General features: G+C 46.3%; 1 protein-coding gene and 1 long non-coding RNA gene across 4 annotated transcripts in view; one reads left to right on the top strand and one right to left on the bottom strand.

Moving 5' to 3' along the window:
* The window catches only part of LOC132244682 (uncharacterized), a 22,010-nt gene extending 10,261 nt beyond the window's left edge, over positions 1–11,749 (bottom strand). Inside the window, exons 1-3 of the long non-coding RNA XR_009456403.1 lie at positions 11,668–11,749; positions 11,392–11,447; positions 10,640–10,692 (exon numbers count right to left, since the gene is read on the bottom strand). This is a non-coding gene — a long non-coding RNA (uncharacterized LOC132244682). The remainder of the gene's footprint in view (positions 1–10,639; positions 10,693–11,391; positions 11,448–11,667) is intronic.
* On the top strand, positions 8,906–26,227 carry TCTE1 (t-complex-associated-testis-expressed 1). 3 transcript variants are annotated; one of them, XM_006271916.4, is made up of 5 exons: positions 8,906–9,021; positions 16,061–16,392; positions 20,457–21,025; positions 22,665–23,114; positions 25,972–26,227. In XM_006271916.4, exons 2-5 carry the CDS (start codon positions 16,116–16,118, stop codon positions 26,155–26,157), a joined length of 1,482 nt encoding a protein of 493 aa, XP_006271978.1. In that variant the 5' UTR covers positions 8,906–9,021; positions 16,061–16,115; the 3' UTR covers positions 26,158–26,227. The 3 variants fall into 3 exon arrangements, with proteins under 3 accessions (XP_006271978.1, XP_019338574.1, XP_059572888.1); XM_019483029.2 differs by lacking the exon at positions 8,906–9,021 and adding an exon at positions 9,074–9,282; XM_059716905.1 differs by lacking the exon at positions 8,906–9,021 and adding an exon at positions 9,407–10,167.

The following is a 26,227-nucleotide window of genomic DNA, read 5'->3' as shown; positions in this document are numbered from 1 at the left end:
AGAGAGAAAGTGCAAGAGAGATCTGAAGGCATATCATGGAGAGCAACGCCTGAGAGATCCCCAGGCAAGGATCCTCCCAGCTTGGCTCCTTTCATCTTTCAGCAGACAAAAAAATAATCCATCTGAAATTAACCAAGATCCGGTAAATTGACTTTAAAAATGCAGTGACTGCTGAGCTTTCTAATCTCGGAGTTCTTGTTTTGGAGACGCACTCAGGAGTGAAAGCATCACGGATCAGATACTAGGGCTCATATCCACCCTCCCCTCCCCAGCCTAGGATGGCATCCAAGCAAAATGGGAGCTAGGTTTGGGAATTATCAACATGGAAAAATGGTCAGAGAGTCATAGCAGTCATCCTAGACTTAGGATTCACTAGCAAAGATGAATGGCTTTGGCAAACTATAAGGCAGTGATTAAGAAAGGCAAATGTCAAGAGTACACTTACACAGCAAAATGCAGTGCTGTGTGGAGATACCCCAGTTAGTTCAGTACTGGAGGTAAGCTAGGTGTGTTAGCTCAGGTGGAGCACTGAGCTACACCATGATGAGAAATGGGCAATAAAGGTAACCTTTGCCATTTGCGGGGGAACCGTTCTAGAGATCCCCACGAATGGCGAAATCCGCAAATACGGCACTGCGTTCATGAATGTCATAAACACAGTGCCCCTGGCAGCTGGGGGAGGCACAGCTGCGCTAGTGACGGCGGGAGCCCGGCCAGCAGCAAGCGCGGAGCTCCCAAGGAGCTCCTGTAAGTGTATTTAAGATGCAGGTTCAGCATTCGCAAACATTTGAAACCACAAATGCCGAACCCACAAATAGTGAGGGTTTCCCATACTGCTTCTGGTACCTTTGGATCTCTACAGGCACTGACTCAGTGCAGACATAGTCACTGAGGTAGGTAGGAACAACACAAAGGACAACCTTGAAGGCTTAGACGTCCTGCTCCTGGATGTTACACGAAACTGGGACAGGGCAGAGCCCCAGGCAGACAGCCAAGGCTGAAGACTCCCTAGTGCAGATCACAGTGGGTGGCCTGGACCCCACCTTTTTTCCAGCCCCCATAATAGAGTCATGCCAGGGGTTAGCAGGGGGCATGCCAACATGCACAGGTGAGGTGGCCAGACTGCTGTTATCTCTTGGCTGGTACAATCACACAGGGAAGGACCTGCAAATCCATCACAAGCTTTAGTAAGATCTGGCACAGCTGCTCTTCCTGCACTGGGGGCTGAGGCATAGCCCAGTGAGGACTGACATATGGAAAATGCAAGTGGTCTTGGAGCTGGCTTTGTCCCTCTTTCCTGGGCTGCCTCTCCTGGAAGGCACCACTTAGGGTTTTAGCTTTAGGTGGATAATGAAGAAAAATCAGTGTTGTATTTTCATCCCATATAATGCAACACAAATAGAAGTCCTCCTACTTCATAGCCTGGTAATACCAACACTGACTGATGTGGGGAAGAAGGCAGCTCTCTATGGGGACAAAGAAGTTCCCAGCTGCCCCCCACAGGGATTTCTGAATCTTCCTGTGAAGCAACTGGGCTGGACAGGACACAAGACAAGGTATCAGACTGCGGGTCTGAACTGCCCCAGCAGCATGGCAGGGATCCTAAAGCAGCTGTGCTTGTGACCTCTCTGGAGGGGCAAGGATACCATACAACAGGGAACCCTCAGCAAGGTCTCATTGGTGATAGTTAATTTTTGTTTTTCTCTTTTTGGGGGTGTTGCAAGGAGAACCTCTTTGACTCTTCCACCTCCCCACCCCCTTAGTAGCTTGGCACACACAGCCTGCTCCTGTCCCACACTTGGCCAGGGTGAGCATACTGGTGAACATGACCTCCCTCCCTGCACTGAGCAGTCTTGGGCAAGTGCCTGCAAGATGTCCCAGTGAGATAAAGCCCTGCCAGGGCTGCTGTGTGCTGCACCCCACAGAATAGTAGCAAGCAGCGAATGGGTTCACTGAAATGTTCTCCTCTCTCTCTGTCAGCCTGGAGAGGGGGAAGGGTGGTGGTGGAACCAAATCCAATCTAATTAAGGGTAATTACCATTCATCCCAGGAAACGGCAGGAGATGGAACCCACTTTCTCCCGGTCTATTAATAGCTGTCAGCAGATGCCTGGGTCCTGCTGGGATCTAGGCAAAAGCGGAAAGCATTGGGAGGGGGTGGACTCAGAGACACATAGCTCTCAGAGCGTCCTTTCTGCCTCATCTCTGCATGATGTTACCTCCCCTCCCCAGCAGAGAGAGGGGATGCAGTTTCCTCTAGGAGTACAGGAGGCACAGGGAGCTTTTAACTCACATTTGGAAAGTGAATTCTCCAAGGTTTAGTGATCAGGCGCTGTAGTGGGTTGAAGCATTAACCTGTCCTTCTGGATACAGGATTCTGAAGCCTGACCTGAGTCACCAATTCAATGCAGGTGTCAACTTATTCTCATGAACCTCCTCTTTACGCTCAGCTGGACTTTCTGCCACAAAAGCAAGGCTTGTTGGGGCAGGTGACAGACCTCAACCAGGATCATGGAGCCAAGGACCACTATAAACATCCCTTCCCCACATCCTGCTCCAAGCAAAAAGCTCCTAGCACCTGAAATGAGGCCTGTACATTAAAAAACACCCTAAGCCCTACCCAAACCACTCTATCATATACACAATTTTGCCCCAGGGGCAGTATGAGAGGAACAAACAAAACATACATGACAAAGGTTAATCCTGTCACTGAAAGCCCCCCATATGCTAGCATGATGAGCAGGGTATAAAAAATCTTGCAGAATCACATGCTAATCCTATCAAGCTATTTACAGACATAGCAGAAGTGACACGGGCAGCATATGATAGGCTCAAGGGCAGAATGGAGGTACCTTGGCAGTACTGGATGAGAGGAAGTTTGCATCAAATCTTCCTACAATTGGTCCCGTCAAAAATAAACACCCAAAGCACAAGTGCAGTTCCACCAGGTACAGTCTGTCACTAGCACAAATGGTACACTGTGCTCAGATAAATAATTTTGCTAGTGGCAGCCCCATGGGGGAGAAACCAAGAAATCAATTCAGCGAAGATGAGAACTGTGTTGGTGGGATACCCTAGCAGCTGAGCACAGCATCCTAGAGAGAACACACACACACACACACACACACACACACACACACACACACACACGAGTTACCTTCTCTGCCAGTGCATTTCTCTGGCCTAATTTGTTGCTGATTAATGCCTGACAGTACTGACAGTCACAGGGAAATCTAATCCAGGAATTCCCTGCTCTGGCTAAGTGAATTCCAGCTACTCCTGTGCTCTGTGCCACAAGGGATGAGGATTCCCCTGTGTTAATGGTGGGTTCTCCCAACTCATTAACCCTGCAGTGCAAAATGTCTGAAATAACAAGGGCTGCTTTGGCATCTTGTCAAGACTCCCATGGCATCCAGCCCTGTTATTTGTTTGCATTTGCATCTTCCTTGATGAGCAGGAACTGCTTGTTGTTCAAGTGCCTCAGCTAGAAAAACATGCAGCTGAAGAGCTTTGTGTTTTCCCTGCAGTGAGAGGCCGCCAGATAGGTGGAGGGAGGGAGTCCATCAGTTTGGTGCTAAGGCTACATTTCAGTCATCACTAAGCAGTGAAGCAAAGATGGTATTTACCCATTCTGTCAACATATGAGGCCACAGTCACCACAGCCTCTACCATCTAAGCCACAACCCTACAGGACAGTGTCACATGTGCTCCAGAGCTGGACATACAGCCATCCCATGGCAGCAGCAGAAAAACTGAGACAGCAGTAGTGAGGGGAAATGTGAGAGGACCTAGGAGGCTCCACTAAACAAAACTAATGCCATGGGCCAGGCAAAAACACAGAGAACCTACACTGGACAGCAGCCTCCAGTCAGATTGGTTCTTGAGGCATCAACAGATAAACATCCGCTCCTGTACTCTAAACTAGTGGTTCTCAACCTTTTTTGCATCACAACCCATTTGGCCAGTCCTGACCCAGTGCCCCTCGCTCCTGACCCACTACCCCCACCCTCAGGCCCCAGCCTCCCAGTGTGTGGGCTGGTGGGGGGTGGCACATGGTGGGCCCCAAGCAGCCCCTTGCAGGCTGGAACTCTGCCAGCCTGCAAGGGAAAAGCCACAGTTTCCCATGTTTTTCTCCTTTAAAGGAAAATCCATTTTTAAAGTTTGTTCGCAACCCTTTCGTATATTCCCGAGACCCACTTTTGGGTCATGACCCATGGGTTGAGAAACACTGCTCTATACTGCTATAAATCACACCAGGACCAGGAAGAGATTGACAGTTTTTGCTACGCCTTGCCACTAGGTGGTGGGGAAGCAGATAAGTCTATCCCATAATGGATGCAGACAGATAAAACCTAAAACACTGTGTAAGTTGCCTTTGAAGACTTTTACCCGATTCTTTCAGGGGTTATTCATCGTAGAACAAAGTTACCCAGCTGTAGGGGTTTGCATTGTCTGTCTGTTCCTGGTTTACACCAGTGTAATGCCAGTCCCATCAATGTAACTGTTTTGTCTGTCCATCCCCTTTCTCAGGATGTTGCTCAACATTTAGTAACAGCAGGGTGTTTGCATGCACACTGCATTGCAGGGCCAGAGCAGAGGTTTGTGGCTTGCTAAAGCAGCCTGAACTATTAGTACTGCATCACTATTAGGCACAAGCAACTGTGCGCTCAAGCCTCATTTGGGTAAACTAGATATGTTCCCTTCTCAGAGTTTCACAGCACTGTCTCCCCTTTACCCTTCTGTTCTGTGTTCTGCCCTTATCAAAACCACTTCCTTGCAACAAGCAATTATTTGGTGCACACAAACACACTTAGAGTAATGCTAAGAAATTAAAGATGGAGAAGCCTAATCTACTACTCCCCTCTTCCTAGCTCGTCTCAAGAGCTGTGCTGCAATTGTTTCCTTATAATCATGGCCCCACCACCTGAACAAGACACTGGATCCATGTTATCGTAGATCCAGAGGTATTAGTTGGAAATAAGATTTCATATCAGTTAAGTTCAACTGATTGTATTCTACCCCCAAATGCCAATATGCCCAGAGATTTGCACTGACAATGAATCATAGAGGCTGGAGGGGTAGGGAACAGGGAGGAGTTAGCAGTCAGATGGAGAACTGCTTTCCTTTTTAACCTATGAAGAGGATAAGACTGAGGGTCTTGGTGCTGGGAAAGGGATGAATCACTTTTTCTCTCTACCCCATTCATAGTGAACCAGGCTTTTGCTCTGCATTAATAAGGCTGGATTTGGGGTCAGTGTCCACCACTGCCACTCACAGTATTGAGAACATGCATTAATGAGATGTTTCTGCAAGAACAACCAGTATCTAAATAATCAATACTGGCATGTAATTTGCTGTTGTTATTTTTCAGAGTTAACACATACCTGAGCTAAATGAGCCAGTGCATCCCTTGCTCAAAGACACTGTTTTATGTGCTGTGCAAATGTAGGGAGACACCACTACGTTGTTTACATTAGTGTCACAATCTGTAGGATTTTGGCAATCAGAGGGGCTAGAAGCCAATTGTTTAAATGGAAGCATGGACATTACAGCACAACTATGCAGCCAGGTCAAAAAGAGCATAGAGCTGCATAATTTCATGATACGTGGAGCTCTGCCTACAGTGTATTACCTGTGTAGTTTGACACGCCCCAAGAGACTACTCAAGTATTTGGGAAGCATCGTGGAAGAAACATTTTCCCCAATACACATTTTAAGTGCCCCTTTCCCCAATTTCATCTCATTACAGTTTGAGATATTTCTCAATCCCTCAAATAATCCCCTTCTCCTATTAGGTTTTATATCCTCCAGATACTTTGATTTTTGTTCAAAGAATCAAAATCCTCCAAATGGCAGTAGACAGACACTTGGCTTGCTGCTATGGCAAAGCTATATCTGTCTCAGGGCTTTTCCATCTTTCCTATCTGGTGACCCTGTGCTGTGGTAGAAAGTAGCTTGGGGAGTCCCCTGCCACCCATCTGTAGAAAAAAGAGAGGGTGGAGAAACTATGTTTTATTTCCCTCTCTTGCTCCTTCTGCAAAAGTCAGTCCTCCCTGGTTCCAAATCAGAGAAAGTAGATTGTGTTACTATGCACTGGCTCCTTTTTACAGACTGTTACTTATGCTGCCTTTTTGCTTAAAGGGGAAGCTGTCAAAGAGATTGAGCCCCAAATGTGACCTGTATCTTCCAACTACTCTGCTCTGGTGGGCAATGTCTTGTGGCATCTACTGATCCCTCTTGCTATGACATCTATCCCCATGACTGGTAATGAATGATCATTGAATGGATGAATCAATGAATGATCAGTATCACACAAGAACAGGCTTTAGGCATGGTGATTTTGTGAGGATTACTTAGTTAATAAGCCCTGTTCCACAGCCCTTACTTACACTAGCACCATTGACTTCAGTTAGCACTGGTGTGAATCAGGAACAACTCCACTGAGCTCAGTGTCAACGAAAGTACTTACCAGACTTCTCTGCTGCCTTTATCCTTGTCACCCAAGTACCTCCTAGCCCAGAAAATGTGTTCCAGAATCTGTAGGCTTCAGACCAATTTCTGTAAAGTACTTTAAGGGTGTCAAAATAAGGCACACTCCTGCTGAACAGGAGCTTGCCTCTGAAACAGTCCCATTAGTTTCACTGGAACTGTGTGTAGTGTAAGGGATTATTCACTGTGTGTAAGCATAGCCATATATAAAGCCTGAGTAAATTGCTATTGCAGTATTGCCAGCCCAAGCATTCAAAACCCAAAAGTCAGGCCTTTAAAAAAAATCATGAGATTAGCTAAAAATCATGCAATTTGAGATTCTTTTTAAGGTCTTTTTTTTAACCTTCTGGTTTCCTGGGCTGTTAAGGTCACATTTGCCATCTAACCTCCACAACCATGATGGACAACCCCCTTTTTTTCAACGATGAAAGTAGCTGGCACTATCAGAAAACACCAACTATCTTGGGATTTACAACATAATCAGGGGAGTTGGCAACATGATTATGCTTCCTCCTGCAGATAACCTATCTACTAGCCTGGTATATGTATTGCTCTGCTCTGTCCACACCAGCATTGAAAAAGAACATCAGTTTGAAAAAGCCACATTTCCATCTGAAATTTCAGGGTCTACAGGGACAAGAACAGAGGTGAAAGTAACATTTTCCTGGTTGTTTTCTTTGAATATGATAACACACAACATGCTATGGAAATTTCAGTGGTGTTGAGGGTTCAGCCTTTTCCCAATGTTCTGCAAGCAGGTTTTTATCACTAACAGCAGAACCAAAATTGAGCAGGGAACAGAGAAGGATGAAAAAGGAAACCCAAGGATGCTTGGCAGTGCTCTTGGACCTGCTCCAAAGTCTCCTCTAAACATTAGCAGCAGAGCGGGGAGAAGCAAAAAAAAACCCCTCAATATGATTATTAAGTTGTTGTTTTCCTCATGTCATTTAAAAGCAACTTGCAGAAAGTGTGAGGTTTTTAGAAAGAACCAGTTTCAGGAAATTCACACCACCCCAGCTCAGCAGGCTGGGGGATATAAAACCAGTCTGCTTCTGCAGACCATCACAACCAACTTCACACCCTCATGCTCCAAACCAGCAGTATCCAATGTGGTGGCCACTGGCACCATGGATAATACTTCCAAAAACAAAAAAAAAAACTAAGTAAAGGGAAGTTGCATTTTGAAGTTCTGGATCTAATGCAATTTTAAGTAATGGATGAGATGATCGGATTGATCTAAATTTTAAACTTTAATATTCATATTGGCGCGCACTGCTTTTTCTTTTAGATTTGAATGTGCCCTCGGGCACAAATGTTGGGAACCCCTGCTCCAAACCATCCACCATCTCACCCTCACATCCCCACCAAGTGGCGGGACACCTTTGGCAAGGGCTCCCCGTAGACCAGCCTACATTCCACCCTAATCCCACAAACCACTGCGGATCTGCACGAGCATGTATCTGGCAGGCTTTCCTGACTTCAACACCTGCCTCTTCTGTGCATAAAGTGAGACAGGGGCAAAGGCCTACTTCAAATACTGCAAGCTGAAGCCCTTCCACTGCTCCCCAGGAACCTGCCTGCTGCTCAGCTCCCTGCCCTGTGCTTCCTTCCTGATTTCTTGCTCTGCTTTCTTCTTTCTTGTGCTCCCTGCCCAATGTTGCTGCTTTCTGCTTCTTGCTCCTACCCTTCCTGTCTGACCTGCTGCTCTGCTTTCTGTCCTACCTGCTGCTCTGTCTTCTCCCCACCCCATGCTCCCTGCCTAACTGGTTGCTCTGCTTTCTGCTTCTTTCCCCACCCGCCCTTCCCTGAATCTGCTGCTCTGCTTTCTGCTCCCCGCCCAACCTCTTGCTCTGTTTATTGCATCTTTCCCTGCACTCCCTACTTGATCTGCTGCTCTGCTTCCTGCTCCTTGCCCTGTGCTCCCGGCCTGATCTGTTACTCTGCTTTCTGCTCCTTTTCTGATTTCTTGCTCTGCTTTCTGCTTCTTGCCCCCGCACCTCCTGGCTAGGGTGGCCGTCACAGAGGACATTCCCGTTTTCTGTACTCTGTCCTGTATTGTTATGAAACCAGATGGCTTTATGTCCTCTATTTTTCTCTTCAAGAGAAAAATTCCTGTGCTGCTGCTGGCCAATCCCACTACCCATCAGACCGAGGAGCTCCCCGTCAAGAGGAGCTCTCTCTCTTCAAGAGAAAAAGAGAGGACATGAAGGCGTCCGGTTTCGTACCAACAGAGAACACCTGGACTGTCCTTTACAATGGCCACCCTGTTCCTCCCTGCTCTGCTCCTTGCCCTCTGCTTCCTGCCTGAATGGTTGCTCCGCTTTCTGCTTCTTCCCCCTCCCCTCCAGACCTACTGCTCTGCTTTCTGCTCCCTGCCTGGTCTCTCGCTAAGCCGTGGCGGCGCTGGTGCTGATGCAAAGTCCAGGCCCGCCAGAGCTGCCCCGCGCGAAGGGGCGGTCCCGCCCCGCCCCGCCCCGCCCCAGCAACCCGCTGTTGCCTGGCAACCGCGGCCGGGCCGGGCAGGCGGCGCCGGGTGAGCGGGGCGGCTCCGGAGTGACTCCGGAATGGGGAGGGGGGGAGCGGGGCTGCCGCGTGCTTTCCTGGCTGTGATCTCCCAGTCCCAAAGCACCCGGCCGGCCGGCTGTGGTCCTGGCCCTGGCGCGCTTCCCACGGCCCGAAGTGCCTGGCGGGAGAGGCTCAGGGTGCGGCGGAGGGGTGCTTCCGTCTGTGCCCCCCTCACAGACACCTGCCTGAAGCGGGCTCTGGAGCCAGCCTCCCCCTGCGGACCGAAGGGGTGAGCCGGCAGCACCCACAGCCAAACACAGCTCTGGGCTGTGGAGCGGCCCCAGGGCTTTCTAGGGCAGGGATTTGCAGCTCTGATTTGCTGCCTGGGACCTAGAGCCAGGGACGCAGCAGGCCCTAGAGGTCCAGGCAGCCAGTCTGGGTGGATCCGGGGAGCTCGCGGCTCAAAGCCCTCCTGCTCCCCCACTTCCCCTCACCCGCTTTACAGAAATGTCTTCCCTTCTCTCCTCTCCTCCAGAGGCCCCTCTGCTCTGCACTGGTTATTTTCTCATCGGGAAACATGCGGGTTTGGGCTAGTAAAAGCTTCTGGATGGGGACTCTTGTTGCGCGCCTTGCCAGCTGGTTGGCAAATAACTTCACCTGAGTCGCCTGGTTAAGCAAGAAAGACCTGGTGCTCTCCTCCCAGCTTCCAGCAAGTATTTAACTAGCAGAGGCTGTGCTATCGTGAGGTCTCTATTACCATGATGTCATTGCTTTTTCAGATGATGCTATGGTCAATATACTAACATGCTGCATCACGTTACCTCAAATTCATTACTCTTAAACAGTGGTCCTCAGAAGTTGTGACAGAAGCTCATTCTATGATGCTTTAGGCTCGATTTTGTCAAGTTATGTTTGCTTGCTTTTTCGTTTGCTTTGTGTAGTAAGGCATTGGCCTCCTGTGATGACCAGCAGGTAGCAGGGTAGAGTTGCAGGGTAGTTTCACCTTAAAGACTAACTAAAGTAGTGATATATAGAGATCACAAGTCTATCTAGATAGATCTATCCATTTATCTACTTTGGTTAGTCTATAAGGTGAAAATCTACCTGGCCTTTTACCTGGCTTCAGGCTATTAACACAGATAATGACATCCGTGCTACTGACCAGCGCCACTTGGTGAGTTACTGTTGTATCCAAGTAGACAGAATGCTTTTAGATTGGAAGATCAGTTCTGCCTTGTTTACTTGTCAAAATTTAAGTCCAGGGCCTTACTTTGTTTTGTTTTGGGGTTGTTTTTTATTTTTTTATTTTATTAGGTTGAGTACACTGCTAACTTCCAAAACAGTATTTGTGTCTGCTTCAGGTGCTGGTAGTGTTAATGGGGGTTTTGCGTGAGAAACACAAAGTATGTGGGTTTGAGATTAAATCAAGAGCCTTTCGCCTTTAAGTATCCTGACACTCTCAGTCTGGAAAGGAACACCAGAAAGCAATTAGTGAGGAGATGAAGGAAGCATGTTCTGGCTGTTCAAGCACAGCCTTGGGATTTAGATCTATGGTCTGTTCACAGCATCATGATAGATTTCCTGTGTGTCCCTTCCCTCTCTGGACCTCACTTTTCCTGACTGGAAGACAAAGATATTTTGCTTACCTTACAATGAGTTATTTCTTGGAAAGTGCATTGAGATCTTTAGATGGAAGAAGCTAGAGAAGGATGAAATATTGTTTAATTTAGTAATTACTGAACAGTGACCTAACTCCCCATGCTTCTAGATATCAGAGAGGAGAAAGCTACTCCTAATTCAGGACTTTGGTGAGGCTTGGAAGTAGCTTTTTCCTTATTTCTCTCTATGTTGCTGTATAGGCCTATGTTGAATGTCTCTTTCCCACAGTTGCTGGCCCATTAGGTGGCCTTAGCCCAGATACGGATGCAGAATCTATTGAACTGTAACCATGCAGTGCTGATTGGCAAGTGTTGGTTGGTGGTCATTCCTTAGCTACTTTTGTGTTTATGAAATAATATTACAGCAGTGACCCCTACTAGCAGTGTCCAATATGATGACAGTGAATCACAGCACCTTAAGTGAAAGAAGTTCCAGGAGGTCATATTGTCCCTGGCACAGTTTAAATTGTACTGTTGACAGCAACAAACACATTCATGAACAGTTGGCATACCTAGTTTGACCCAGTTTTTTGGACCTAACATCTGTTTTTCCAATCTGGCTGTAGTTAGCACAGTTTCCTTGACCGGTGTGTATTTTTTTTCTTTACCCAAGAACCACTCTTGTAGGCTTTTCTTTTTAAGACTCTACAACAGACTTCCTAATGCAACTGTAACATCAATAAAAATGGGTGTCAGAATTGATAAGAATCCAATTGGTAAGAATTGATAAGAGTTCTTACCTGTGATAAGAATGCTTGACAGCGATCAGGACCTTTAGCCATTGTATCTAACCAAGCTGAGGGCAGACACAAATATAGTGTGTTAGTAATGAGACCTGCAGTTCAGCCAGTGTTTCCACCCATCTAGAGGAATGCTAGAAGAACTTCCTAAAATTCTGGGTAGACAGAGCCCAGATGGGGATACAAACTGTTAGGCTAAAAATTAGTTTTGAAACACTATTTTTCAAATATACTTTAAATATGCAAGCTCTACTGTAGACAGGGACTTTTGCTTACTTCTGTTTCTTGGACTAAATTATCGCCATCAGGGGTCCAATTCAAAGCCCACAGACTTCAGTAGGATTCTTTCCATTGACCTAGATGGGTTTTGGATAAAAAACAGAAGCAGGTGAACTATATGTTTGAGCATACCTTATTTACTCTGGACCTGAAGAACTAGAACAGCGGTTCCCAAAGTGTAGCCCATGAATCTCACTACTCCAAAGCCCCCTTTTAGGTATGAGTTTGATGATATGGGAGAACGGTGGTTCCTGAAGATTTGGGGGTTGACAGTATCCGCTGGCCCAAAAAGTTTGGGCACCACAGAACTAGAGTATTAAGCAGCAGCTTTAACTGGAATCACTTGGAGGGAATGTTGTTGAAATTATTTCTTGCAGACAACAGAAATATACCTTTTTTTTTGGTAATTCTGTGTTGAAAGGCAAAATGTGTTAGTCTGTGCATAAATGAGATTGGGAAGTCACTGAATGTCCCACTTCCTTATATATTATTTAATAGAGCCTTTGAACTCTCGATGATGTTAGCATAGAGTAGGTAAAAAGGAGAATGCATTACTTTTATTTACTATTTCTGACTTGTTAATAAGACAGCCAGTTACAACATTAAAGTTTACATATATGGTAAGCTACACTCATTCAACTCCTAGAATCTGCCATATCAGCAATGGTTTTCTGTCTAAGGTTCTTAAACCCAATTTAGGTGGGGTATAATGAACCTTCAGCAGCCATTTCAACATGGGATTTGCTCTGGTCTGGAGACATGCAGAATCTTTGAACAACAGGAGCAATGCGTGATTACTATGACAAAAGTAGTGGTAATTGATTCAGTGTGATCAGTGAGTCAGTGTCAGACTCAACACTTTGCAACACCTTGAGCCCTTGATCGCTGAGTTGATTCAGGCACCTCGTAGAATAGTTATCACACCCTAACACCCTCACTTCTCCTATATTCATGTTCACACTGAATGCTGAGTTGGAGCAGTAGGGAACTGGAAACAGAGAAACATGTTTTGTTTAGAGCCAGCCACAGTGTGCATCATTAACAGCTGTCCCAGGGGTCCATGCCAGTGGCTAATGCTCTGCAGCATCATATGTGGGATCTGTCTAGAATGGAAAGAGGTTGTGGCTAGGTCAGAGTTAGCTAGTTAGTTAACTATAAACTCTTTAGTTAGTTATGCTATTAACTATAAACTCTTCTCCTGATCCCAGCCAGACCATGGATCACCTGGTTGACTTCACTATTCAGATAAAAGGGAGCATTGCACAGGTATCTGCAGGCCACACCTATATCTGAAGGCAGCTCTGCTCCCTTGGTCTACAGGATGCAGCTTGGCACCCTACCCTAGCGTGTGCTTTGGTTTTCTTAAGTCTCTTTTAAAAAAGGAAAGGTGTCAACTAAGTTACTGTGCAGTCAGGAAACTGTCTTCAGATTCTGTTCTGGAGCACAATCATGGGATAATCTTAGGCCATCCATGCTGATTTGTGATCCCAAACTGTCAGCCTTCCTGGGATGCCTCCAGAAAGGTCAGGAATGCTGGCAATAGGCACAGTGAGCTGGGGCTAGCATGGGTGGTAGAGAAACATCAGCACCTTTAGAAAGGAAGGAAGCACTGGACAGGAAGCCTGTCCTCTTTAACATGATCTCAAGGCCATCTGGTCACTCTTTGACTCTTTCCCTTCTTCCCCAAGTCCTTCAGTCCCTAAAGCCTTATCTTTAGCTAATGTAAATCCATGATGGTAGTAGTCCTATGCACCAGCGGTGAGCTATATACCATCCTTTCTCTTTCCCTCACAATTGGCGATAGCTATCTGGACAGCCCTGGCAATCCCCTGTGTGTTTTGTGCTATTTGAAGAAACCCTTTCTCACTCTTTGTTTCTGACTCTTCAGACTGCATCCCCCTATTTCTTCCAGCTCCTGTTTGGTGTAGTCACCCCACTCTACTCCCACAGTTTCACTGCATTACTGTCAGAACAGTAGGGCGTGAAATAAGTTGTCTGAAATACGTGTGGAATCTCCTTCATTGGAGGTTTCCAAGAAGAGGCGAATGGGTATTTATCTGGGATAGCGCAGGAACAGCTCATCCTGCAGCTGTGCAGGAGGCAATGGATTAGATGGCCCATGAGGTCTCTTCCCAACCCTGTCATTCTGTGATTCTTCCTGGGTGTGCAGTCCTCCTCCTCCTCCTCTTTTCACTACCATTGCCATTGATGTTCTCACACAGATATATCAGGAGATACAATCCATATCTTAAGCAACCCTCTGTCCTCTCTCAAGACCAAAGGACAAAAGCCAACTGCCGTGGCTTTATCTTTCATCTCCTGTTCCCTACTATCATTATTAACTGATTACTTTCCTCTAACATTTGGTATGAATACATTTGAAGATGCATTTACTGACACATTCTTTGCAGTCTGACATGAGTCATGTTTGTTTTACTCTATTTTTTGACATTTCATAGATCTCCTCTCTTCCTTTATGCTGGCTGTTTAACAGTTGCTTCCTCAGACAGTTTTGGAAGGGCTTTCTATCAAAGCCAACTGCCTACTATAAAGGTTTCAAAGAAACAGGAGCTTATGTTGACTGAGCCAGCACATATTGCTTGTGTAAAGGAAAATGGAGTAATCTCGTGTAGGGGGAAAGAAATAATGAGCTTGATCTGGGTAGCAGCATCTGCGTCTCCCTCTGTTCTGGTAGAATTGTGTGGGATCAAAGCACTGTTCCAGACAAATGCACGGGCGGGACAGCATGCCCTGGGATCCTATGTGTCTATAGGCTCCTTCACAGGATGTTGCTGGAGGGCTTTTTGGAGGGACATCTCATCCAAGTCCAGTGCTCATTTCTGGCATAAGCACGAGCTCCATGCCAAAACAAGTCCTAGTGCAAATGAAGACAGGGACTTCCCTCTCCAGTGCACCTGACTGCAAGGTATGTGCACTCTACCCACACTGGTCTAAATATGTCTGTCAGGAATGTCACCTTTGCCCATGGCACCACATCTTGATGACATCACAAGTTGTACTTTCTCAGTTTTCCCTTCAAATGTCATTCATTCTTTTCTGCCTGGTGCCCTATACTCAGGCTGTCTCTCTAATTGTCTCTCCCCTTTCAGCATACCACTTGATGGCCTCTTAACATTTTTAGTTGCCCTGTTGGTGCGGCCTAGTGGGGAAAGCCAGACTCACTTATTTATCTGCGGCCAAGCAAGGATCCGATGGAAAGGAGTTACGGCAAAATTGTATTCCTTCTTTAGCGCTCCCTGCCTGACCTCTCATTAGAAAGCATCTTTCCCTTGCTTCTCTTCTGTACTTGTGCAAACTCCTCTCTTGAAGTCCCTCCAAATAAAAGGCAGTTCTGAGCCTTTTCCATTTCTAAGCTACAGCCTTCCTAGCTCCAGCTGTTGCAGGGACAGCAATTAGTCCCAGTCAAGAAGGTACTTCATCTTCCTCTTAACCCCTGAGCAGCTGGAATAACGTGGGGTGCTCAGGAAAAGGCTCACTAGTATAGATTACTGTCATTGGAAATGCTGAATCATGAAAGGCACATCCCAGCATCCGTGTTGCAGAAATGAAGCCCCTTCCTTTCTAGTCCATCCTTTGCTGTCCTCACTCAAGTCTCTCACTGAGAGTTTTAGCCACATGCTTTACAAGCTGGTGTCCTACACATGGGTATGTGCAGGCCAAGAACAGCGAGTGCAGAGGATGGGAGAAGAAAGCTGGAAGATTTGCCCATGGGTAGGGAGGATTGGTGTTTACAGAACTAATGGTTAACAGAGAGAACTGAGAGTCAGGAGTCTGAGATGTAGGGCTGAATGGGACCTCTAGAGGTTATCTACTTCAACCCCCTGCCTGAGGCAGGATCATCCCTATCCAAACCATCCCATACAAATCCATAATCTAAACTCTTAGTAAAACTATGGTCAACCCTGACACAACATGAGACATAATACCCTAGGAGTCCAGAGTCCTGTATGCTGCTGTCTTCTGATTCTTGTATGTAATTTTTGTGAGGGTCTGAACTGTGGAGGCACAGTTCACGAATGCTTGTGAAGAGCAATGAGATCCGCTGATAGAAGCCAAAAGGAAAGGCAGAGAAACAATTGTACCTAGAAGTGAATACAGTCCCCATGAGTTTTCACTTGTAAAGGTTTGAGACTTCTTTGTAGCAGTACCATACTATTATCTTTATCTGTTACTTTAATTACACTAGTACCAAGCGGCTTTATAGTGTCAGGTACCATATAAATATAAGAACACCAGACTGTTGCTTCACAGAAGAGTTTACAATTAAGACAGACAAAGAGTAGGGAAAAGGCGTATTTCATGCAAGCAAAGGAAGCAGAGTGATGGCTTGTAAATATCTTGTCACAATGTTTCTATTTGTTTTAATTAGCAATAGGAAGACGGTTTGACTGCTGGCCCTTTCCACAACTGTCTTTCTTCTAAGAATGCCAACTGTAAATTCGACTGGCGACTGCCAGCCAGAAGCAGACTGTGCCTCCACTTCATCAAAAGGGATAGCCTCATTCTCCCATGTGAAGATGCAGGAGCCGGTCCTTGGAGATACCAGTGTGATGCCCCCCCCAGTGCGAACATCTGTGGTGAACCCTGCAGCCAACATCCGCCACATGCGACGGATCATTGCTGAGGATCCAGAGTGGTCCCTAGCCATTGTACCACACCTCACTGAGCTCTGTCTTCAGTACATCATCATCAACTTTGAAAGTAAGCCAGCTGCAGCAGGCCTGCTGACAGCCTTGTCATACACTTGAACCTGCAGCAGGCTTATGAGGGCTAGCCCTGCACTGAAGCAGCCTTGTGCCCAGCCAGCCCCTCTGCAGCACATTGAGCAGGGGCAGATCAGCTCCAGGCTGGCAAGCTGACCCCCCATCTCCTGCCAGTTGGGACTGTGCTGCCCCAGCTCAATGTGCTGAGGTCCCAGGCGCACATGTAAATGTTGTGCCCAGGAGCAATAAGCTCCGGTGCAAACTGTGCCACAGTTTATTTGGTTGCGTTAATAGCATGTATAGATGTATCCACCAGTTTCATTTTGTGACCCTTAGTTCTTGTATTGTGAGAGACAGTAAATAATAAATTCCTATTTACATTCTCTTCGCCATTTACAAGCTAGTTTCCTACACATGGGTGCATGCAGGCTATGAGCATTGGGTGCTGAGGATGGAAGAAGGAAGCTGTAAAATTTGCCCCTGGAAAGGGAGGGTTGGTGTTTACAGAACTAATGATTAGTGGAGAGAACTGGGAGTCAGGAGTCATAGAGAAGTCAGCCTGGAAGGGATCTCCAGGGTGCATCTACACTTGCATTAACATGCTTTAGTTAATGCATATTAAATCTAATACATCTGGGCATACATTAGCACACATCAGAGGAGACTCAATTAATTGAGTCGGCTGCGAGTCTGCTGATGTCAAACGAGCTTTAGGTAAAGCACCTCCGCTGCCATTTTGAAGCGTGGGACGCTGAATACATGTGACGCTGCGAATGCTTTAATTAGAGCAGCTCTGAGAGTCGCTCCAATTAAAGCCCCCCTTTTCCACCCCGGAGCATGTATATAGATGCCCCCAGAGGTCATCTAGTCCAGTGGTTCTCAACCTTTTTTGTACCAGGACCCATTTGTAAACATTGATGGCCAGTCCTGACCCAGTGAATAGTTTAAGTAGAAAACAGCCCCCTGCCCTGCTGGTGCCCCTCACTCCCAACCTCTGTGGGGGTTGATGGGGCATGGGGGGCCTCAAGCAGACCCTTGCAGGCTGGAACTCTGCCAAACTACAAGGGAAAACCCATGTTTCCCATGTTTTTCTCCCTTAAAGGAGAATCCATTTTTAAAGTTTGTTCATGACCCTTTCATATATTCTTGCAACCCACTTTTGGGTCACGACACATGGATTGAAAAACGCTGATCTAGTCCAACCTCCTGCCTGAGGCATAATCCAAACCATTATGGATTTAATATTTTATAAACACTTATCATGTCCCCCCTCACACATCTCTTTTCTAAACTGAATAGGCCCAGAATCTTTAGACTAGTGGCTCCCAACCTTTTTTTTGCTGCAACCTTAAATCTAGGTTGCAACCCCTGCCACTGACTCACTTATGCCTGGCAGTCCCAGCAGAGCCCAGACTGGGTCAGGATTGTGGGGGGCAGCAGTGGCAAGAGCCATGCAGACTGTGCAGCAGGAGAGCCCCACAGGCAGACGGAGCAGAGTGAGGGGTGGATCCCCTGCGACCCTGATTTGGGTCGTGCCCTGAGGTTGGGATCCACTCTCCTCATGAAAGCCACTCCATACCACTAATCATTCTTGTTGTCCTTCTCTCTACCTTTTCTGGTTCTTTGATATTCTTTTTGAGATGTGAGGACCAGAACTGGACACAGTATTCAATGTTTGGACACACCATGGATTTATAAATGGGCAAAATGATAGTTTCATTTTTGTTTACAATTCTCTTCTTAATCCCTAACATTTTATTTGCCTTTTTGACAGCTACTGAACACTGAGCTGATGTTTTCAGTGAACTGTCCACATGTTACTGCTAGGCACATGCTTGAATCAGGTTCATCCCTCTTGTAACTCTTGATTTTTATGGAGATTCATGAGGAGTGAATCTGTTCCACTGGGACCTCCCATATAGAATGTGATTCTTAGCCTGTCATATGAATTTCTCTCCATGCCTTGCTTGTGCTTACCACATCAGTTTTTACCAGGACCTGTGAGTTCATGCCTCTCTTCTCATTTTATTACTCAAATCAGTTATAGTCACATCATGGCTCTTGAGCCATAAGTGGCTTTGTGACTTACCTCTTGTGATTCTTCACAGAAGCTGTTATCAAAGGATTTGGGGTTCTTTTTTGCTGCGTACATTGGACGCGTCTTTCCAATAATCATGAAGAATGGAACAAGGGGGATGCTTGTCCCTTTCAATCATGGTACAATTACAGTTGACTCCTATTAGTAGCAACCTGTCAGTGCCTTGATGCTGTGTTGCTTCTAAGATACTATTTCTGTTATAGAGCATCACCTAAGTACACGGTACAAAAAATGTTCCTGTGTAAATGTTGCTGGTAAGAGAACACTGCTCTTAACAGATGTGGCTGAAAACAAGTGTGTTCTGGCTTTTGCACTAGGCGTGCATACAGTTCTTGTACTGTTATAGACATACCAAGCAGAAAGTATTACTAGACTCAAAGGCAGTCTTTTTCTTTTGCCCCAACTCACCCGGAGGATACCAATTGTTGTGGCTTTTTTGGTCAGCACTGACAGTTTATGTGGCTCCTGAGCCAGGCAGGACTGATCATCGCTGACTTAAATTACATTCGCCTTCAGCATAGGGGTGTCATTACGCTACATACTGCACCCAGAGCTAGAAGTGCTCCCTGCTTCCAGTCCAAGAACACATGTAGCGCACACAGGTTGTGAGAGAGGGCTAGGATCCTGCAACACAGCTCCTGTTTCCACAAGGATTGGTTGTCGTGTGACAAGCTAAGAATGGCAGCCTTTTTGGGCGGGGAATTTTCCCCGGGAGTACACAAACTGAGAAGAAACAGCAAAAGTCTGACTCCCAAACTGCTTGGGCATGGCAGTTTAGTGGGAGCAGGTGGGGAAGGAGGTCCCTTCCTGTGGTCATCAAGACTGGAGTCAGGAGGCAGGACAGCAGCACAGGGAGGTGGGCATGCCTGTCCTAGTTTTCATTAGCATGGGTGCCAGTAGCAGCAGTGAAGTTGCAGTAGCATGGGCTTCAACACAGAACATCTGAGCCTGCCAGGGGTTTTCAGTATTTAAATGGCCAGCTGGTCCCCTGTGAAATCTGTGCCAGCCCCATCTTCATTGCTGTTATTGCCTGAGCAAGCTAAATTACAGCAAATATGGATTTGCCAACACATGCTGCAATGGAGGCGTATCCTAAGAGAAGGTCACTGCAGTGCTAATGTTTTGGAGTTTGGAAGGAGAGTGCAGGGGACATAAAGGAAAAGTTTCTAGGGAAACGCTCTATGGTCTTATGCAGAACACTTTTGTAAGGGAAATGCCAAGAAGAGAAAGAATGGGTAAGTGTCACACAGCTTTTCTTCTCAATTACAATTTTCCTTGTACAGACAGGTCTTCATCAATCTATTAGGATGGCAGTGATTTAATACAAACCATGTACATAGCGCTGAAAACATACATGGCATTTCACAGGCACTCCCAGCAGTGTAGACCTTCCAGGGTAAAAGAACCAAGCTGAGACATGTGAGAGTAGTTCAGACAAAAGAGTTGAGGGAGCTCACAGATAGGAGACGGAATTGAAGAGGGGCTCATTGGACAGGAAGTGGGAAACTATCAATACCACAGTCTCAAGAACCCAGGTGCAAAGCCAAAAGTTTTATGAAGAGCACTTACGCAGGTTCAAATATATTCCCTGATAATGGTTATAATCTGAGAGAGGAAAATTCACAAAACAGGCCAAATCTTGCTGTGTAAGATTAGAGTAACTCTGTGGTGTTACTTGGGATTTAAACTTCTGTAACTAAAAGCAGAATTGACAATGATAGATCCATGTAGCAAGAAAAATACAATTGCTAGCCACTTCTATGTAGAACCCAGAATATGTGTGGTTCACTACTTTTGGGGGCCGCAGATGGGGAGCTAAATAAACAGATGCTATTCCCAATCATTTTATAAAATCACTGTTTGCCAAATGTAAAGAACTAATGTTAATAGGTCTGGCTTAAAAAATTAACATGATATTTCTAGGAGGATTGGATTAGTCTGCTTTTCTTCCTTATTCTCCACAGAGAAACCTATTTTGAACCATCTCCTGCCTGAGCACAAAAAGAGAGTGCTGGACAGGATCTCCACAGGCCTTCCCCTCTCTGTGACAGCCAACCTGATCAGCGATGAAGGCTACTGGAAGAGGTGCTGCACTGAGCGTTGGACAGTCTGTGATGTCTCCTGCTATGGGGGCAGCTGGAAGCAGATGTTCTTTGAACGCCACCTGGAGAACATCCTCAAATACTTTGTCCCTAATGTAACAGACCCTGATCGGATCCTGGATGTTATCCCACTCTGCAAGGACTATGTCAGGAAGCTGGAGATTGACCAGTTCCTCCCTCCAGTGAAGCTGGATGAGAAGAAGGAAGAGGAAGACCTGTCTGATTCTGGGAGTGATGTTGAGATTGATGAACTCTCCATGCACCACTATGACATAGGGGGGCTCATTGTTGCCCTCCCTCATCTAGAAGAGCTGAATCTGTCCTATGGAGTGAAGGATTGTGGCATGAACTTTGAATGGAAACTGTTTAACTTCACCTCTAAGGACTGTTCTAATCTGGCCAAGGGTCTTAAGAAGTGCCAAAGCTTGAAAGTAACATGCTCCAAGCTGATTTTTCTCTGTTATGCACACACACACATATTTTAAGGTGTATGCTTAAACAGGGCCAAAACTACTGTAGGAAAAAGCCTAAAAGACCAGTGTTGCTTGCTTCTCACTCTTAGTCTGGCCAGTCTATGGGCAGTTTCTAAATGCCTCATTCAAGTAGCCAAATAGTTTAACCCCCTTAGGCAAAGTTTGAAATCTGATGCCCAGGTGTATTCGTAGAGTGCAGTTCACTGTAATATGTAGAGGCCTAGCCCAAATCACAAACCCAGAAAACTGTTTAAGATGTAGTTCATGCCACACCAATGGCTAAATTAAGATCCAGCAGATATGTCTACATGAGTCATTTACTGGGGAGTAGATTAATTAGCTCTGCAGTAAACATCTTTGCATCTATACATGTGGCTCTATTAGGCCACAGGAAACTAATTAACTCCACATCAGGGTAGTACTTGTAAATACAAGTACTATCTTGCTGCAGAGTTTTTCACTGGAGCACCCTCATGCCCCAGCCAGCCCCTCTGCAGCACGTTGGGCCCCCTGCCAGCTGGGGCTGTTCTTGCCTCAATGTGCTGTGATCCCAGGTGCATGTTCAAGCAGCCTGCCTGGGATCAGTAAACTCGAGTGCAATAAACACCAGAGTTTATGCTTCAAACCAATTGCATGTGTAGACACTCCCAGTATAAGCCACTGAGGTACAGAATCTGTAGGGTGGCACCAGAGCCAGACTGAGCTGAGTGGAATGATACAACGTGAAGATTCCTTGAGCTCGTGAGCAACTGTCTTTGTTAGCTGACTGCAGGGCTTTCCTTTTTGCTGTGCCAATCTAACTGACTGTTTGAAGTGAAACTTAAATCTCCTGCTACTTGCTTTTGGGGGTGGGTTGTCTAGGGTATTGTGTGGCCAGGGACTCAGCTAATATGACCTTGCCATTCACTGAGAGGAGTGGTATTGAAAGCACTCCTATTGCACCTGTTTGGATAATTGTAAAGGGGACAGGGAGGCATTTTTTTCCTTAAGGTGTGGAGGGGAAGAGGGGTTATAAGCAAATGAACATCAAAAATGTTGATTAAATAATAAACAGGGCAGGATGCCTCCAGCAGCACAGATATGAAGGAATCAAGGGGAAGTGTGGGAGCATGGAGGGTGTTTCTGGGTAACAGCAGAAACCTCAGCTCCCCAGTGATTCTGAGATTCAGAGTGATTCAGAGACTCTGGCCCACTATATATTCACACAGAGCAAAGTCAAACTTACCTGACTGCTCATGCTCTGTCTCTGGCTTGGCAGACTTTAGGAAGTGCCTTCTGCCTATGTATGTTAAATGAAATGATCTCTTCCATAGCCATAGAGGTCCCATCTTGGGGAAAATTTAAGACTGCAAAATTCCTTTAGTGAGGGATAAATAAAGCCCCTTAAAAAGACTAGTACCACAAAGATGGTATCTTGTTGTGTTTGGGCTACAGTTCAAACAGTGGCTATTAAACTGTAAGCTAAGGTGAATTTAGTAAGTGCTCTCCAAGGAGGGTAGAAGTGTGAATCTCATTCATTTGGGTACATGTAAAAATCTCATGCGAAATGTCAGTGGGGTCTGTGCCAAAAAAGTGTCATGTTCTTTTCCTCCTACAGGTCTTCAAACTGACCCGCAGCAAAGTGGATGATGACAAGGCCCGGCTGCTGATTCGGAACTTGTTGGACCACCCATGCCTGGTGGAGCTGGACTTCTCTCACAATCTGATTGGGGACCGAGGAGCGAGAGCCATTGGCAAACTGATGAACCACAGCAGACTAGAAATCCTCACCCTGTGCAATAACCAGATTCGGCCCCCAGGTGCCCAGGCGATTGCTCATGCTCTCGCTAAGAATGCAACACTGATATCTTTGAACTTGCGCCTCAACTGCATCGAGGATGAGGGAGGGCAAGCCATAGGCCATGCCTTGCTGAGCAATTCCTCCCTGAGATCCATCAATCTGGCAGGCAATGAGCTGTCAGAGCCCACAGCGACACTTTTCTCTCTAGTCCTTGCTCAAAACACAGCTCTGACTAGCATCAACCTCTCATGCAACCACATAGGACTGGTAAGTAGCTTCTGCACCTGCAAAAGAAATAATTTCTGTGTGCTCCAGTCACAGCAGCTAGTGCCGTCTTGGTGCATCTGTCTGGGTAATTTTATATAAAGCAGATGCAGATCTCCTTCTGCCTCTGAACTGCTACCCTTCTCTAGGGAGCTGAATGTATCCCTTTGTCACACACATCTAAGGTGATTTTGCTTTGTTTATTGCAAGTTACTAGCAGCAGAGAGATTACAGCAAACATCACTAAAGAAGGGGGGGATTCCTTTGTTTCAAACTCCTTGCAGTGCTACGTGACCCTCACATTGAGTCTGTATTTCCTGCTTTGGGCATCAAGAGATGTTGGGGGGGTGGTGTTTTCCCCCAGAAAATTCAGGACATCTTCCTACGGGTGTCATGGTTACTGCACACAATCTGGGAAGAGGTTTCCAAATTAGAAAGGAAGGTGCTATGGGCATGGTAGTGCCATATGAAAGTCTGGCTGAGACATCTGTCCCCTTGCAGCTCTTCTCTCAGCAGTACACAAACGGGAAGGTCTCACTCTCATCACAACCTCCCCCAGCCAGCCAGATACAGACCAGAGCTAAAAAACTGGCTGAGTTGCTGAGCTCACATAACTCTCAGCACTGCCACTGGAGTCTTCCCAAAACTTTCCAAGTCCTGTGGGCCAGAATTTTCAAATCTGGTACTGACCCTTTGGCTGGTGTGTCTCAGGGCCCCAATTTTCCAAACTGAAAATTGAGCATGTGTAAATCCTACTGATGTTAACAAGAGCAGGTCTATGCTGCAGCAGCAGGGTGCTCAGTTTCCCTACTATGGCCTTGTGCACCATCATCCACCCCACTCCACATGTCAGCCCCAGACAGACATGAGGCAGTGGAAACACCCTGGGAGTGGCCCACGGTGCCATCACAAGCACAGCAAAAACTTAATTCTGGGGCACAGTCCAAGCAGTGCTCACAGGGCATCCTCTCCACCTCATTTCTGCATTTGATGCACGTGGAGTGGGAACATGCAGCTAGAGTTTATGGCCGGGGAGATGCTGAGCTCTACCACCACAGTTTAGACATGCCCTCAAAGCTGCAAATGCCCCACATCTCTGAAGATCAGATTTCTTCTGTTTAGCTGATTTAGTAACAATGTTGTACAGCCAGGTTTGAAAAGGCTACCTTTTAAGTTCTCTCTGCCTCTGTTTCCCTCTTGGTATAATGCAGAGGTAGCAAGATTTGCTGTGCCTATCTGCCTGCTTCACAGGATTGTCAGATTTGGTTACTAGCCAGTGTTTTCAAAGAGCTTTGAGGATAGAAAGTGTCTCATTAGTTCCATTTCTTATTATCACATAAACATGAAAAAGCTTGAACGTAGCAAAGCAAAGACCAAAGGGCTTTTTTGCTGAGTTTTTTATACTTTTAAATAATAATCATAATGTTTAGTACCTTCTATCTAAGCATATCAAGGCAATGTTACTGATATCCGTGAATACAGCTTCAGAGTACCTAGCGACCAGGATCTGTTTTATTGTCTCCATTTTACAGATGAGGAAACTGAGGCACAGAGAGGGGCTGAGGTTCACTTGAGTTTCCCCAGAAAGTCAGCAGTAGAGCTAGAGCTGGAGCTGAAAGGCCATAGTCTTAGTTCCCAGTCCCCTGCTGTAACCACTAAATAACACTCTACTCCTAGATGTGGGGATACAGTCCAAGAGTTTTGACCCCCAAGCCTCTGGTCAAGCCACTAGAGACATGCCAGAGTCACCCTGCTGATATGCATCTGCATTGCTGTTCATTTCAACAAGAGACCTTCCTTTCTTTGCTTACTTTCTGCCATGTTTGAAAGAGGCCTAAATGGCAGCAGGCTACCCCAAACAGCAAAAGTTGGGCAGGTTGGAAATGTTTGAGATATAACAAGTCAAAAACAAGTGTGATGGTCCCATTCCCTAGGGATGATGTTAGCAGAAGAGGGAGGTGACACCACCAAAGTGAGTTGACTCCAAAACCTGAACACCTGAGATCTTGGCAACATTTTCCTTCATAGCTTGAGTGTCTTAAGTAAATTGGATTTCCACTGCATGGGAGGGTCTACCACTCCAAATATGTCTTCCATGACATGGTGTCTGCAATGAGTCTGTATATCAGCTGGCTCAGGTGCTGGTAGCAGGCCAGCCAGGGCAACATTGAGCTTAGAGAGGGTTGCCCCCGAGGGGCTTGGTAAATTAGCCTATGCTGAGCTTCATGCTGCTGTGGCTAGACTGCTACTGGACCCAGCCTAGCTAGTGTAAAGCTATCTGTGGTATCTACATAATCATCAACAGTGTGGATGTACACTGAGGAGAAAGCCAGCAAAATAGAACTCGTGACATTTTCTGGATTCCAGCAGTACATTTTATTGTGCTGGCACTTGTCTTTACCCAACTGTGAGCAGGTGAACGGGTGACAGGACACGCCAGAACAGCTCCTTCAGATTTTCATCTCAGTCTGTGCTATTTAGGAGCCATGAGCCTGAAAACCACTGACATGATACCCGGAGGGAGTCATTAGCAAACATCATCTAACTGTGCACTGCATAAGGTTACTGTCCTTTCCTGCCGTTCCCTTGTGAGTGATATTTTAGTCTTGGGTGAAAGTCTTAGTTTGTGAGATGTAGGCTCTTACTCTGGACCTTTCCCCCAGGTTTTATTCACTGTAATGTACAGCCTCCCCAGATGTGAAAGGGAAACACATGTGCCCTTTTCTGCCCTACTTGCAGGCAGTAGGGGAATGCCAGTGAAAGTTAGTGTGATGATGGGGAACAGATAGCAGCGACTCTTAGTTGAAGGTCTCCCCCTTTCCTGGTCCACACTTCTCATCCACCTCCTTTCTGATTCTAGGATGGTGGGAAGCAGCTGTTGGAAGGAATGTCAGATAACAAAACCATGAGTGAATTTGACCTACGCCTGGCAGAGGTGGGACAGGAGAGCGAGTACCTCATTAACCAGACCCTGAGGGCCAACCAGGAGATAGCCCGTCTAAAGACCCTGCAGCAATCAAACTCCCCCCAAGAAAAGCTCCCATAGTTGGATTAGTCTTTCATACATGGTTATTTTGCTCTGCAGCTATTGAAATGAAATGCTTCTTTTCACTGAG

The sequence above is a fragment of the Alligator mississippiensis genome, chromosome 1 (assembly GCF_030867095.1).
Source record: "Alligator mississippiensis isolate rAllMis1 chromosome 1, rAllMis1, whole genome shotgun sequence".
Taxonomy (NCBI): domain Eukaryota; kingdom Metazoa; phylum Chordata; order Crocodylia; family Alligatoridae; genus Alligator; species Alligator mississippiensis.
The sequence above is the reverse complement of the archived record's forward strand: the minus strand, read 5'-3'. Positions and strand labels throughout refer to the sequence as shown.